The following is a 15,351-nucleotide window of genomic DNA, read 5'->3' on the forward strand; positions in this document are numbered from 1 at the left end:
CCGAAAATTCCTCTGTCACACACAGCTCCTCACCCCAGGTGGTCACTGATCTGCTTTGTAAAACTGCCCATAAATGGAAGAGCACAGCACCCATTATTTTGTGCTTGTTTCTTCCACTCAGTGTATGTTTGGAGAAGCATCCGTGTGGTGGAGTGTCAGCAGTTTGTCCAGTTTTATTCCTGAGCATATTTCATTGTATGGCTGTATCGTAATTTGCTTGATAGATATTTAGGTCACTTCTAGTTTGGGGTTATTACAAATAACAACTTATGAACATTCTTTTTTAAAGATTTTATTTATTTGAGAGAGGCAGTGACAGAGATAGCAAGAGAGAGCAGGAGCCCAGTGGAGAAGGAGAAGCAGGCTCCCCACTGAGCAGGGAGCCCAATGCGGGGCTTAATCCATGGACCCCAGGATCGTGACCTGAGCCAAAGGCAGACGCTTAACAATTGAGCCACTCAGGTGCCCCAGTTATGAACATTCCTGTTAAATCCTTTTGTGCTCACATTCTTACTTATCTTCAGTAAGTAAATAAATACTCTAGGAGGGGCATTGCTGGGACATAGGGTAAATGCGTGTTCAGTTTAATTAGAAACCGCCAGGCTTTTCTTAAAGCGGTTGTACCATTTTAAACTTTCATCAGCAAGGTATGAGAGTCCTGCTTGCTCCACATTCTTACCAAAATTTAGTAATGTTAGTCTTTTAGATTTTAGCTACACTGATGGTAATGTAGTGGGTATCTCATTGTGGCTATAATTTCATTTCCCTGATGACTAAGGTTGTTAAGCATTATTAATTATTAAATAATGCTTATTGTTAAAATTATTAAAAAGGTATTTATTATTAAAATAAGCACTATTTAGTGTGCTTATTAGCCATTTATATGTCTTCTGTGAGAAGTGACCATTGGTCTGTCCATTTTCTTTATTCGATTGTTGGCCTTTTTATTATTGGATTGTGTATATATATGCACATAATCTAATAATATATATATGTTATATGTCAATATACAGTATTGATCAATATATAATATAAATCAATATATACACAACCTAATAATATATTTTATATATATGTATATATATATATCAGAAAGATGCTCTCCTCTGTTTTCTTCTAGAAGCTTTGTAATTTACGCTTTCACATTTAAGTCCATGAGCTATCTGAAAATAATTTTTATCTATATTGTGCAAAAGGGTTGAGGTTAATTTTATTTCCATGCAGAGGTACAGTTGTTTCTGCAAAACTTCTAGAAAGGATTTTTTTTTTTTCTCATTAAATTGCTATGGCATCTTTGCTGAAATGAGTTTACTACAGAAGCATGGGTTTATTTTGGACTCTATTCAGTTTCATTGACCTATTTTCTCTTCTTTTGCCAACACCATACTCTTTTAATTACTGTAACTTTATAATAAGCCTTGGTATCAGGCAGTGTGGCTCTTCCATATTTGTTTTTCTTTTACAAAACTGTTTGGCTATTCTTGATCCTTTGCATTTCCATTTTTTTAGAACCAGCTTGTCAATTTCTACATTATCCCATCTAACTACAACACAACCCTCAAAGTCAGGGAGTAAACACTGATATATTCTTACTATGCCATCTTCGGATCCCATTCAGGTTTTACCAATCCTCCCAATAATGTCCTGAATAGCAAAGGATCTCGTCAGAATCACATACTGGATTAACTGCTTTCTGGAATCGTTCTCAGTCTTTCCTTGATTTTCATGACCTCCGGGTCACTTTTGACGACTATGGGAGGGTTATTTTCGTAGACTCTCCCTCGGTTTGGGTCTGTTTAATGTTTCCTGATTAGATTCAGGCTGTGCATCTTTGGATTGGTTGGAGTTGGTTGCTTGGGGTGGAGTGTCAAGGAAGCAGAAGAGTGTTCTCTTTTTGCGTCCTATCAGGTGACACACAATTTCTATCAGCCCCTTATTGCTGACCTGCACTTGGATCACTGATTAAGGTGCTCTGTCAGTCTTCTGCACTGTGAAATTATTCTCTTTCACTTTGTAATAAGTAAGTTTGGGTGGGGCTGATTTAAAACCATAAAAATCAAGAGACCATGACAATGACCACTCATTCTTAATACAGGTATGCTGAGATTTTTGTTCCTTTAAAAGGGCTGGAGACGTGTAACACCTGCAAATCTTCTGCTGAAGATCCATCATTCTAAAGAAATCATAGCTCCATACTCTTTGTTTCTATGAAAAAGTGGAACAGTTTTCTTGATGCTTTGAGTGATCTAAGAGAGTTGGACCAACATCATCCTGGACTCATACCTGTAGTCCTAAAGAAGGTAACAGAGGGTTCAGAAGAGTGTGCCCCCCCCCCCACAACAGTCACTTCCCGTGGCTCAGCTGTTGGTCAGTAGCAACTCTCTGTGGTACACCATTGTCATGGGATAACCCTCACCAGCAGTGGGGCCGGGACTCTGAACACTTGAAGAATCTATCTTAGGAACAGGCCAGGAGCAGGAGAGTATGGAAAATGTCTGACTTCACTAAGCCCTACATTTGGTTGGGAATGAAGGAGGAATGCGTGGCACATTCTATCTACCCAGACCATCTCTTGATGTCCTGTAATTTCTGTTTCAGTCGCAGAAGGAGCCCAAAATAGTCTTACTCAAAAAGAGGACAGGGTTCCTGGACTGGCAAAACCTAGAGCACTGCTTTCAAGGAGCTGATCTGGGGGGCACCTGGGAGGGGGCTCAGTTGTTAAACGTCTGCCTTCGGCTTGGGCTGTGGTCCCAGGGTCCTGGGTTCAAGCCCCACATCGGGCTCCCTGCTCACTGGGGAGACTGCTTCTCCCTCTCCCTCTGCTCCTCCCCCTGCTCTCTCTCTCTGTGTCAAATAAATAAATAAAATCTTTAAAAAAAGAAAAAAGGAGCTGATCTGGTAGAGTGGCAACATCCCTCAGTAAGCGGAGTACTTACTTCGAGTACCACATTGAATTCAGAGCCCTGGGGAACAACATTTTTGTGAAATCACCAAAAAATATTTCCAAAGGGGACACAGGGCATAGACAGATGAAAAATCATATGGGGCAAAAATCTTAGAGCCACTACAGACAGCAATCAGTCCAGCCTTGAAATACCTAAAGGAATCTCGTCACAACGACTCTGCAGGCTCTGTATTATCCTTCCTGTTTGCATAAAGGATCTGGAGTCTCAGAGAGGTTGAGGAAGTCATTCACAAAACAGTAAATGATATGTCCAGGTGCTTAGAATTTATTTACAAACAGAATGTAGACATACGAAACGTTTCATAACTCCAGAATACTAGAGTACCAATGCTGGAAAGCCCTTAAGGGATGGTTCACTCATTCTGTTGATGGGCAAGCTGTAGCAAGAGACGTTATGTGATTGATCTCAAGTCTCAGAGGTAACTAAGAGTCAAGAACTGTATCTGGTCTTTGGATATTCAGTCCAAAGCGCTTCCCACCCTCTCCTAGTACATACTGTCCTTACAATGACATTGCTTTCTCCCTTTTTAAGTTATTAGGCTTTGGAAACTCACATGTAGAGTGCCCATGCCACAAAGGACAATTAAAGAGAAATCAAGTGTCTCAAGACCACTGTCATTCTGCTCCACAGCGGGCACCTGAATGCGTGTCCAGATGAGCCAAACTGACCAGGAGACCCTGAAAATTTGCTTCCAAACGTGCATGTATTATGGACCATCCAGGCGATCTGCTTATGGCAAAGCACTCCTTCTTGTCTGGAACCAGGAACAAAAGCAGATGCTGGCTTACAGAATTGTTTGTTCCAGGTGCAAATAAAGGAAAGCCCTCTATACAACAAATGTGTAGCACATAAAATATCAAAACATATTCGTTGAATAAGCAAATGATTGCAAAGGGCAGTGGTGGGAGAACTGGGTCTCTAGAGAACACATAGTTACAGACACATGCCCAGATTAAAAAAACCCTACATATTCTCGAAGCAAGCTGTATTTATATTTCAACAAAAGATAATTCAGTATCGAATTGTATTTGTTCCTATTTTCTTGAGTTTTTAGTTTTATTTTAATTCATGTTTGGGTTATGTTTGCATAAGCACTATAAACATAAAGAGCTTATACCCCATCTTATGTTTGCTTATATTTAAGGGCACAAAAAATGGTCACTGGAGGGTCGAGATAAGATTGGTTTCTTTTTTTTTCCCCTTTAAGATGGAAGGGTACAATATTCAAGTTTGAGAACACCGTCTGTCAGGTACTGCTGGCAAATAGTATCACTTTTATACATTTCTTTTCACTCCTCCTCAACCCCTACCCCCAACCAAGCGCTAGAAGCAAGCGACACTTGAGGTTTACCTGCAGGGCAATTTCCTTCTTCTTGCTGCCCATGGCTCTGCAAAGACAGAAGCCCTGTTAACTTCTGACTGGGGCTGTTCCCAACAGCAGCGTGGAGACAAACCGCTGCAAAGACCAGCAAATCCAGAGCCTCCTTCAGACAAAGCCCCCGTCCCTGTAAAGTAAATATACGTAGCAGCAAATAAATGAATGCCCCGATGCAAAATGAACACCCCACCGGGGAAGCGGAGCCTGCCGCCCGCAGGGTCGTGGCTTGCCAGGCGGTTTTCCGCAAAGTTCCTTCCCAGCATGGAGTTGGGGAGCCCGGCTACGCAGCCCATAACGCTTTGGAGCGCCTGCGGAGGAATTCGGGCAGGAAAAGGCTTACAACCCTGTTATCCCTACTGTTGCAATATATTCCTAGGAAACTGAGCCACCGCGTTCAATCCCTCGACAGATCCACGGTCCTCAAAGTGCAGCGAATTTCCAGTCTATTCTGCAGCGACCCACGGTCGTCAGGGCAACACAGCGCCGGGCGGGTGGTGGGGGGGTTGTTTGTCGTCCAGGTAACAAACTTGCTGACCCGTAATCCACGCCCCCGCAAGCCCCGCCCCCTTGCAAACTGAAGTGTGCTGTAGGGGCGCTCGGGTTGGCTGATGTGTTTGTTAGTGTCCGAGGCATTTAGACTTACCAAGCAGAGACCCAGTGAGCTCAGGTACTGTACAGTCGCGTCCCCGAAGTCCTGCATACCTCCAGCCCAACCAGAGCCTGGTGTGCAGCTTTTCTGTTGTTACTTAGTGCATGCCAGGCAGGGGTGGCTCCAGGTTTTGAGGGATCTAAAGAGATTCCCTTTAAGAAAGAATACACAATTATCAATTCAAAATTATGTATGGAAGTCAAGTGGAGCAAATAGAAAACAGTACACATCGCGTGAACAGTTTATAGCAATTAAAAGAGTGTCAATGGATTTAAAAAAAAAAAAAAGGCCCAACTGTGTGTCTGTAAGAAATTCACTTTATTTAATTTTTAAAAGTTTTATTTATGTAAGTAATCTCTACCCCCAACGTGGAGCTCAAATTCATGACCCCAAGATTAAGAATCACGTGCTCTTCAGACTGAGCCAGCCAGGTGCCCCAGGAAATTAACTTTAAATATAAAGACACAGATAAAGTAAAAATAAAGCAGGGTTGGGGCGTCTGGGTGGCTCAGTGGTTAAGCCTCCGCCTTTGGCTCAGGTCCTGATCCCAGGATTCTGGGATTGAACCTGCATGGACTCTATGCTCAGTCAGGAGCCTGCTTCATTCTCCCTCTGCTGCTCCCCTTGCTTGTACTCTCTCACTCTCTGTCAAATAAATAAATAAATAAATAAATAAATAAAATCTTTTTAAAAGTCTTTTTTAAAAGGGGTGGAGAAAGCTGGAATATGGGGTGCCTGGATGGCTCAGTGGGTTAAGCCGCTGCTTTCGGCTCAGGTCATGATCCCAGAGTCCTGGGATTGAGCCCCACGTCGTGGCTCTCTGCTCAGCGGGGAGCCTGCTTCCTCCCCTCTCTCCCTGCCTGCCTCTCTGTCTGCTTGTGATCTCTGTCTGTCAAATAAATAAATAAAATCTTTAAAAAGAAAGAAAGAAAGAAAGAAAGCTGGAATAGTTATATTAACTTCAAGCAAAGCAGACATCAGAGCAAGGAAATTTATCAGGAATAAAGAGAGAGTAATACATAATGTTAAGAGGGAACAGTTCCCCAGGAAGACATAACAATACTTAATGTGTATGCACCTAACAAGAGATCATCAAAATACATGTGACAAAAATGTATAGAAGTGTGAGAAAGAAATAGATGAACCCAAATTTTTTTTTAATTCTTCTCAAATGCACATAGAATATTCACCACGACAGACCACATTCCAGGTCATACAACCTACCTTAACAAATTTAAGAGAACAGAAATTATACAGAGTCTGTTCTAGACCACAGGGGGATTAAACTAGAAATCAGTGCCAGCTGATGAAAGAAATCAAAAGGTTTTAAAGAAGTGGAGAGCTATTCCAGGTTTAAGAGTAGGAAAAATGAATCTTCCAAAGATGTCAGTCCTTCCCAATGTGATGTATAGATTAAGCACAAATTCAGTCATAACCCTAGTTAGCTATTTTGTGGATACCCACAAATTTATTCTAGAATCTATATAAAAAGGTAAAGAGAACCAGACTAGCCAACACAAAACTGAAGAAGAAGAATAACGAAGTTGGAGAACTGACACTACTAAACTTCAAGACTTAGCAACACAGCATATTAGTGAAAGAATAGATGCATAGACCAATGAAGCAGAACAGAGACCAGAAACAGACCCATCCACATGTGGTCAACTGTTCTTTGACAAAGGGACAAAGGAAAGTCAATGGAAAAAGGATAGTTTTTTCAAAAAATGGTGCTGGAGTAACTGGATCTGAACACACCTTACGCCTTTATAAAAATTAACTCAAATGGATCATAGATACAAATGTAAAACTATAAAACTGCTAGAAGAAAACAGGAAAAAAGCTAGATGATCTTGTATTTGGCTTTCTAGACATGACCCCAAAAGCATGATCTATGGAAGAAAAAATTATAACTTGGAGTTCATTAAAATTAACTTTTCATGAACTATACTCAAATTTAAAATTTTTAAATAAAATTTTAAACATGTGCTCTGTGAACGACTGTTAAGAGAATTAAATAGAAATGCTATAAACTGGAAGAAGATATTTGCAAAACATATCTGATAAAGGACTGTTATCCAAAACACACAGAACTCTACAAAAAGAAAACAAACAACCCAATTAAAAAATGGGCAAAAGATCTGAATAGATGCCTCACCAAAGGAGATATACAGATGAAAAGTAAACAAATGAAAAAAAAAAAAACATGAACTTCATTTCTCATTAGGGATTACAAATTAAAGCAATAAGGACATACTTCTACACAACCTATTAGAATGGCTAAAACCCCCCACAATTGATAATATTGGCTCACAAAAGTTGGTGAAGAACACCAGAGTAGTAGACACCTTCATTTATTGCTGGTGGGAATGCAAAATGGTATACAGCCACTTTGGAAGACAGTTTGGCAGTTTTTTACAAAGCTAACTGTTGTCTTTATTTATTTATTTTTTTTAATTTGACAGGCAAAGATCACAAGTAGGCAGAGAGGCAGGCAGAGAGAGAGGAGGAAGCAGGTTCCTTGCTGAGCAGAAAGCCCGATGTGGGGCTCTATCTCAGGACTCTGAGATCGTGACCTGAGCAGAAGGCAGAGGCTTTACCCACTGAGCCACTCAAGCGCCCCCCCTTTTTTTATTACAAAGCTAAATGTAATCTTATATATGACCCAGCAATGACACTCCTACATGTTTATCCAGTTGATTGGAAAACTCAGGTGTACCGAAAAACCTGCATGTAATATTTATAGCAAGTTTATTCACAATCACCCCAAACTGGAAATAATCAAGATGTCCTAAATAGGTGAATGAATAAGGAAACTGAAGCACATCAACACAGAGGTGTCTGTAAAACACAGAATTGCAGATTGGGTCTACTAAATGCAAGTGATGTTTGTAGCCCCTGAGTGGGGGTTACTCATGCTCTTGAATGGCTTGAAATCTCCCTTAGAACTTTATTTCCAAAATAAAATTCAAATCAGGACACTGAAAAATACTGCTAGGACACTGAGAGATACTTTTTGTTCTTTTTGAAAGGGTTCAGTTTCTCACCATTGGTAGGTCTCCACCATAAAAGTAGACACATATTTGCCAAATTAAACCGCAGAACAAATTTAGGGCAACTACATGTCTTTATATCCTGACTTTGTAACTGTTGTCCTGTGCAATTATTAATAACAACTCTTTTTACTTTCAAAAGCGTACAGTTTGGACAATATAGAGCCTCCTCAATTTTCCCCAAGTGGATCACCCCGCTTTTTGCATCTTGATTTAATGAAAGTTCAATATTCTACATATTTGATGATTTCCATCAGTGATTAGATTGTGTTGCCTCAAAGTCCTGGCCAAAGGAAGGTGCTTTGTTTGTTTGTTTTGCTTTTGTTTCATGCAAAGACTTCTAACTTCAGAGGTTACTGCTGTGTTTTGGTATCTGAAAGACTGAAAAAACAAACTAAAATCATTCTTTCTTCTGCCAAGTTATGTTTATTGCCACAAGACCTTTCTGTGATCCAAATTGGATGCCAAGAGCATTTTCTTTATTTAAACACTGAGAATTGTGTCGTGGCTGTGTGAAACAACAATGAACTTACTCACTTTGAGAGCAAATCACAAAACCAAATAGTTTCCAGTTTTTTGTGTTAGCTGATAAGAATGTATATATACTGACACCTCTCTGCTTCCAGATATTATGGTTTCTTTTTTCCATAAATACCAGCGTGTCCCTACTATAACTGACTCTGAGGAAGGCAGCTAGGAGTAGCAGAATGGGGAGCATCTCACAGACATGGTGCTGGAGTAACTGAATCTCACAGCCATGAGCTGGGTCCTTGGACCCACCACCCAACAGCTGTGTGAGCCTGGGGACCTTACTTCAACTTCCTCAGACTCAGTTTCCTAGTCTTTTTTTTTTTTTAATATTTTATTTATTTATTTGACAGACAGAGATCACAGGTAGGCAGAGGGGCAGACAGAGAGAGAGAGGAGGAAGCAGGCTCCTTGCCAAGCAGAGAGCCCGATGCGGGGCTTGATCCTAGGACCCCAGGATTGACCTGAGCCAAAGGCAGAGGCTTTAATCTACTGAGCCACCCAGGCGCCCTCAGTTTCCCTGTCTTTAAAATGGGGAGTATAATACCTACATTTTGGAAATGTTGTGGAGAGAGATAACGTCTTCCAAATTTTCTTGGTAGTCAAGCCATTATTATTGCTTGTGGTGTCATCCTCTCTTCACAGCATAGGACAGCCGCTGGGAGGCAGTTTCCCCAGCAAGGTTCACAGTGGCTACCCCCAGCCCTGGCAGCCAGATGGAGCCATTTGATTAGTTTTCCTCCATCAGGGTGGCGGGGATGAATGCTACTTCTGAACCCCCACACTCTGCCCCCGTCTGCAAGCTTCCTGTGACCAGGATGGCTTTAATGACCAGACATGTTTTTAATTTGATGAAATTCAATTTGCCAGTTTTTATTCTATGTGTATTGGGCGTTTTCCCCCTGTTTAAGAAATCTGTTACTAAGGATTTCCTACTGCCAGATCATAAAGATAGTCCCTTTATTTTCTCCTAGGAATTACAAAAAAGTTATAATGATAAGACTTATTAAAAATTTACATGTAGGCCTGTGATCCATCTCAAATTCATTTTTTAATTGAAATTTTTATTGAGATCACTGTAGGTTCATGTAGTTGTTAGAATAACATGGAGTCCTTTGTACATTTTGCCCAGTCTCCCCAATGGTAATATTTTGCAAAACCAGAGTCTAATATCACAATCTGGATATTGACATTGGTACAAGCCACCTGTCTTAGTCGGATTTCCTGAGTTTTAGTTGTACTCCTCTGTGTGTGTGTGTGTGTGTGTATAATTTTATCACCTATGTAGGTTCACGTATCCACCACCATAGTTAGGGTCCTGAACACAGAGACCCTTTGTGTTGCTCTTCAGCCACACCCACCTCTCTCCTATATCTCTCCCCCTAACTTCCGACATCTCTATTCTGTCCTCCGTTTCTAAAATGTTGTCACTTAAAAAAATGATATATAGATCATATCATCTAGCATGTAACCTTTTGGGATTGGCTTTTCTTCACTCAGCAAAATTCCCTGGAGAATCATGTAAGTTGTTGCATGTATCAATATTTGGTTCCTTGTTACTGCTGCATGTTTCATGAATGGGTATACCACAGTTTGCTTCTAATCACCTTTTGTATGAGATGTGAGGTAGGGGTCAGATTTCCTTTTTTTTCCCCCATATGGATTTCTGCTTGAGCAAATACCATTTGTTCAAAAGACTTGGCTCGACTCCATTGTGTTGCTTTGGGATGTTTGTCAAATACCAGTTGGTTATAAGTGTGAGTTTCTTTCTGGACTCCCTAGTCTTTCCCACTGATTTATCTATCCCTGTGCTGGTACTTCACTAACTTGACTACAGTTGTGCAGTGTTATGGACTGAATGTTTGTGTCCCCTCAAAATGCATATATTGTAACCCTAATCCTCCTAATGAAATGGTATTGGGAGGTGAGGCCTTTGGGAGGTAATTATATCATGAGAGAAAACCCCTTTTAAGAATAAGCCAGAGAGCTAGCTAGCTCTCTTTCTGCCCTGCATGGACACAAGGAAAAGTCAGCAGCCTGCAACTAGGAAGAGCACCTTTGCCTTTACCTGTCCGTGCTGCCCTCATGATCTCTGACTTCCAGCCTCCAGAACTGTGAGGTTTATAGTATGTTGTTATAGCAGCCTGAGCTAAGACATAGTAAGTTTTAAAATCAAGTCATCTGAGTCCTCCTTCTAACTGTTTTTCTGTTTGAAAATTGCTTTGGCTGTTTTCATACAAGTCTTAGAATGTCTGTTAGTATCTTTTAAACAATTCTGTTGGAAATTTGATTGAGCTTGCGTTAAATCTAAAGATTAACTTGAGGAGAATAGACATCTTGATAATATTGAGTCTTCCAGTCATGAATATGGCATCTTTCCACTTACTTATTCTTTTTTAAAAATAGATTTTCTTTCTTTCTTTCTTTCTTTAAGAGACAGCATGCCTGCACAAGCTTGGTGAGGAGTAGAGGAGGAAGGAGAGCTAGAAGGAAAGAACCCCAACCAGACTCTGCACCGAGAGGCCATGCAGAGCTCCATCTCAGGACCCTGAGATTATGACCTGAGCGAAAACCAAGGGTCAGAGGCTCAACTGACTGACCCAGCCAGGCATCCCCCTATTTGTTTACTCTTTCATGTCATCAGTGTTTATACTTGCTGGAAGTCATTTGTATTTTATGTTTATTAATGCTATTACCAATGAAATTGCTCTTATGTTTTTACCTCATTTCTAGTTATGTGCTGCCCATTCGTAGAAATACATTGGATTCTATAGGATGCCTGGCTGGCTTTGCTGGCAGAGCCCGACACTCGTGATCTCAGGGTTGAGAGTTCCAGCCCCGTGTTAGATGTAGAGATTACTTAAAAATAAAATCTTTAAAAAAAAAAACTACAGGGCGCCTGGGTGGCTCAGTGGGTTAAGCCGCTGCCTTCGGCTCAGGTCATGATCTCAGGGTCCTGGGATCGAGTCCCGCATCGGGCTCTCTGCTCAGCAGGGAGCCTGCTTCCTCCTCTCTCTCTCTCTCTCTGCCTGCCTCTCTGCCTACTTGTGATCTCTCTCTGTCAAATAAATTTAAAAAAAAAATCTTAAAAAAAATATGTTTAAAAAAAAAAACTACAAAGATATAGACTGGGTTTTGTATATTGACTTTGTATTCTTGCAACTTTACCTATAAATTCTAGTAGTTTTTTGTTGATCATGAGGCTGACTGGAAAGGCTCGTGAGCCACAAAATGAAAGCAACCTGTCTCTGAGTCCACCAACCTGCGTCAGAGTCTAGCATTTCTTTTGACATTGTAGCAGTCACTGGAGGTCTCATCAAACTGCTGATCAGGATTTCAGCTCCTTCCTAGTGACTCTTACCACAAACCCTCAGGCACCCCTCACACGCAGGAATGGTGAGCTCTGTGCTGCTCACCACTCAGGCATATCCAGAGGTTAAAGGAGATAGCAAGACACATCTGCACCTCGCACAGTAGTCTGATCTCAGGTTCCTATCAGCAGCATTCCTCGAGGCTGTCTCACGTTTCTACACATTTCACAAGCAGAGGAACGTTTATACAGTGGACAGGCTTGACAGATAGAGATAGCATTTCCTTCTAAAACAAAGGGCAGGGGCTGCTGGGTGGCTCAGTCAGTTAAGTGGCTGCCTCCATCAGGTCATGATCCCAGGGTCCTGGAATCGAGTCTCATGTCAGGCTGCCTGCTCAGTGGGAGTCTGCATCTTGCTCCCCCTCTGCCTCTCCCTGTGCTCATTGTCTCTCTCCCTCTCTCTCAAATAAATAAAATCTTTAAATATAAATAAATAAAAATAAAACGAAGGGCAGGTTTCATTACAGCCTTGGAAGATGGAGGTCGTGTCTCCCTCTACAGCAAGCATAGCCACTCTCCAGTGTGAAAGCTTGGCTTTCCAAAGCTCAGAGCTGTTCTTCCATAACACAACCCACTGCACATGCAGGTGTAGTTGGCCTTCTTTGTGTTGTCTTCTGGAAATCCAGGCCAAGGAATCCTGTGCAAAAATGCGAATACCCTGATGACTACTACTGCTCTGCAAAATAACCTATCCTTCACCGCTAACCCAGGAGTTTCATGTTTTCTGCCAGTGTCCATAAAACTGTGGGAACACCACTTGTTAGCTTGCAAGTAGGATAAAATCTCAGACCTTCATAGTTCCTGATATCACCCAAGAGGTAATGAGCTTTACCCCTTGATTGTTTAGGCTCTCCTGGGAGATTAAAGAGCAGGACTTCTAGGGGCACCTGGGTGGCTCAGTGGGTTAAAGCCTCTGCCTTCGGCTCAGGTCATGATCTCAGGGTCCTGGGATCGAGCCCCCAATCGGGCTCTCTGCTCAGCGGGGAGCCTGCTTCTACTCTGTCTCTGCCTACTTGTGATCCCTCTCTCTGTGTCAAATAAATAAATAAAATCTTTAAAAAAAAAAAAAAAGAGCAGGACTTCTTTCCCATCTAATTTCTCATTAGAATAGAACTCCTTGCCCATCTTTTTGGGCAGACAAAAGAAGCTTTTGAGGCAGATCTGGATCTCAGTCAGCCACACAGATCTCATTACTAAAGACTCTGCTCCCCTAGGTGTCCCCCAAGGCTTCCTGAATGACTGCCCCAGGCATCAGAGGGCGTCATGCTCACTGGCCTTCTGGGTTCTCTAAACTTTGTTAAGATGTATGCATATTCTGAAATACTACATACAAATCCGTATTTGTCTTAGTGTGAAAATGTTTTAAAATTCTAACCATCAAAGATTTAATTTTTTTTCTGTCTTGTTTGTTAGCAGGGGTAATGTAAATTGGATTTCAAAGAATGGGGCTAAATGGAAATGAGCAAATTCTGCATTGCAGGTTCAAAATCTGGGCAGTTTTTGCTTTTCTAATTTGGTGTTACAATATTTCAAATACGACGACTCCCAAACACTTGTGGCTACAAAGGATGATCATTTCTCCATTGTTGGGCCAGTTGAGGTTGGGTAATTAGCGAGGAGAGATGCTCCGGATGCTGGGCTCAGGCTCTTAGTTGCAGAATGTTGTCTCCTGTTGTGAGGCCAGGCCTCGCCACACCGTTCCTGCGGTGGGAAATAATGGCTCTCACCCCAGTTCCACTTCTTCTGAGCTCCAGGAAATGTTCATCAAAGGATTTTATCAATGAAGGAAGATATCTGATGCTTTAAAAATTATGTTTGAGGGGTGCCTGTTTGGCTCAGTTGGCTGAGCATCCTACTCTTGGTTTCAACTCAGGTCATAATCTCAGGGTCGTGAGATCAAGCCCTGTGCCAGGCTCCCCACTCAGTGAGGAGTCGGCTTTAGATTCCCTCTCTTTCTCTCCCTCTGCCCCTCCCTGTGTGTGCTCTAAGTCCCTGTCTCTCTCTCTTTCTCTAAAATAAATAATCTTTGTAAAAATTATGCTTGCCTGGTTTTCAGCAGTTAACTATGATGTGCCTGCATTCAGTTTTCTCTGTGCTTACCCTCTTTGGGATTTACCAAGCTCCTTGAATCTATGAATTTTATGTCTTTCACCAGCTGGAAAATGTTATGCTCTTACCTCTCTGACTATTGCTTCTGTCCCATTCTCTCTCTCGTCTCTTTCTGGGACTCCAGTGATATGAATGTTAGACAATTGCAAACAGCTTGATTATCTTTTATGCTATTATCTCTTTTTCTCTCAGTCTTTTTTCCTGTGTTTTCATTTCAATGTATTTTTTAATTTGTCTTCAAGTTCAGTAATCCTGTTCCCATCTGTATTCAGTCTGCTATTAAATTCATCCAATGTGTCCTTGACCTCTATTAATAGACTTTTTAAGTTCTAGAGTGTGCATTTTCTTTCTATTTTTATTTTTTGTAGATTCCACTTACCTGATGACATTTCCTTTCCTTTTATCTATTTTACCTACCTCTTCTTCTATTTATTTATCTATTTTATCTACCTCTTCTTCTATTTTATGCAACATATTAATCTAAGTGAGGCTATTTTGAATTTTTGAAGTATAACACACACGCAATGATGCAAAAGGGTGCTACTCATGAATACATAGTTTGATGAATTTTCTCATTTGTCTATACCCATGTAACCATCATCCACATCAAGATACATCATATTTCTGGATCTTCTTTCCCTCTCAGGCATCATTCCCCTCTGCCAAGAGATAACCAATACTTTTTTTTAAATTATCATATAATGTATTATTTGTTTCAGGGGTACTGGTCTGTGATTCATCAGTCTTCCACAATTCACAGCGCTCACCATAGCACATACCTCCCCAGTGTCCATCACACGGCCACCCTCTCCCTCCCACCCTCCTCACCTTTGGCAACCCTCAGTTTGTTTTCTGAGATTAATAATCTTTTATGGTCTGTCTCCCTCTCTGGAGATAACCACTATTCTGACTTCTGTCACTATCAACTGATTTTACTATTTACTGGACTTCATATATGTTGTCTTTTCCTTCTGGCTCCTTTCATTTAATATAATGTCTGTGAGATTCATTCATGTTGCTTATGTCTCTGTACATCATCCTCATTTATTGCAGTATAGTACTCCATTGTATGAGTAGACCACAATTTCTGTATGCATCCTCCAGTTAATAAACATTTGGGTTGTCACCATGTTTAGGCCATTATGACTACAGCTGCTATGAATATTCTTATATATGTTTTTTGGTGAACATAGTTGCTCATTTCTCTTAAGTATGTACCTAGAAGTAGAAATGTTGACTCAGAAGGTAGATGTATGTTTAGCTTTAGTAGGTTCTACTAAACATCTTTTCAAAGCTGATTG

The 15,351-nt window shown here is 41.0% G+C and overlaps 1 protein-coding gene across 4 annotated transcripts in view; it reads right to left on the bottom strand.

Annotated features, from left to right (window-relative positions):
- Positions 1–4,815, bottom strand: part of NME9 (NME/NM23 family member 9) — a 51,214-nt gene extending 46,399 nt beyond the window's left edge. For all 4 annotated transcript variants that reach the window (XM_032334186.1, XM_032334202.1, XM_032334180.1 and 1 more), the window contains exons 1-2: positions 4,702–4,815; positions 4,318–4,471 (exon numbers count right to left, since the gene is read on the bottom strand). In XM_032334186.1, coding sequence (XP_032190077.1) covers positions 4,318–4,350 — 33 coding nt within the window. In that variant the 5' untranslated portion in view covers positions 4,351–4,471; positions 4,702–4,815. The remainder of the gene's footprint in view (positions 1–4,317; positions 4,472–4,701) is intronic.
- Between the last annotated feature and the right edge of the window lie 10,536 nt (positions 4,816–15,351).

The sequence above is a fragment of the Mustela erminea genome, chromosome 1, assembly GCF_009829155.1.
Source record: "Mustela erminea isolate mMusErm1 chromosome 1, mMusErm1.Pri, whole genome shotgun sequence".
In the NCBI taxonomy this organism is placed as follows: Eukaryota; Metazoa; Chordata; class Mammalia; order Carnivora; family Mustelidae; genus Mustela; species Mustela erminea.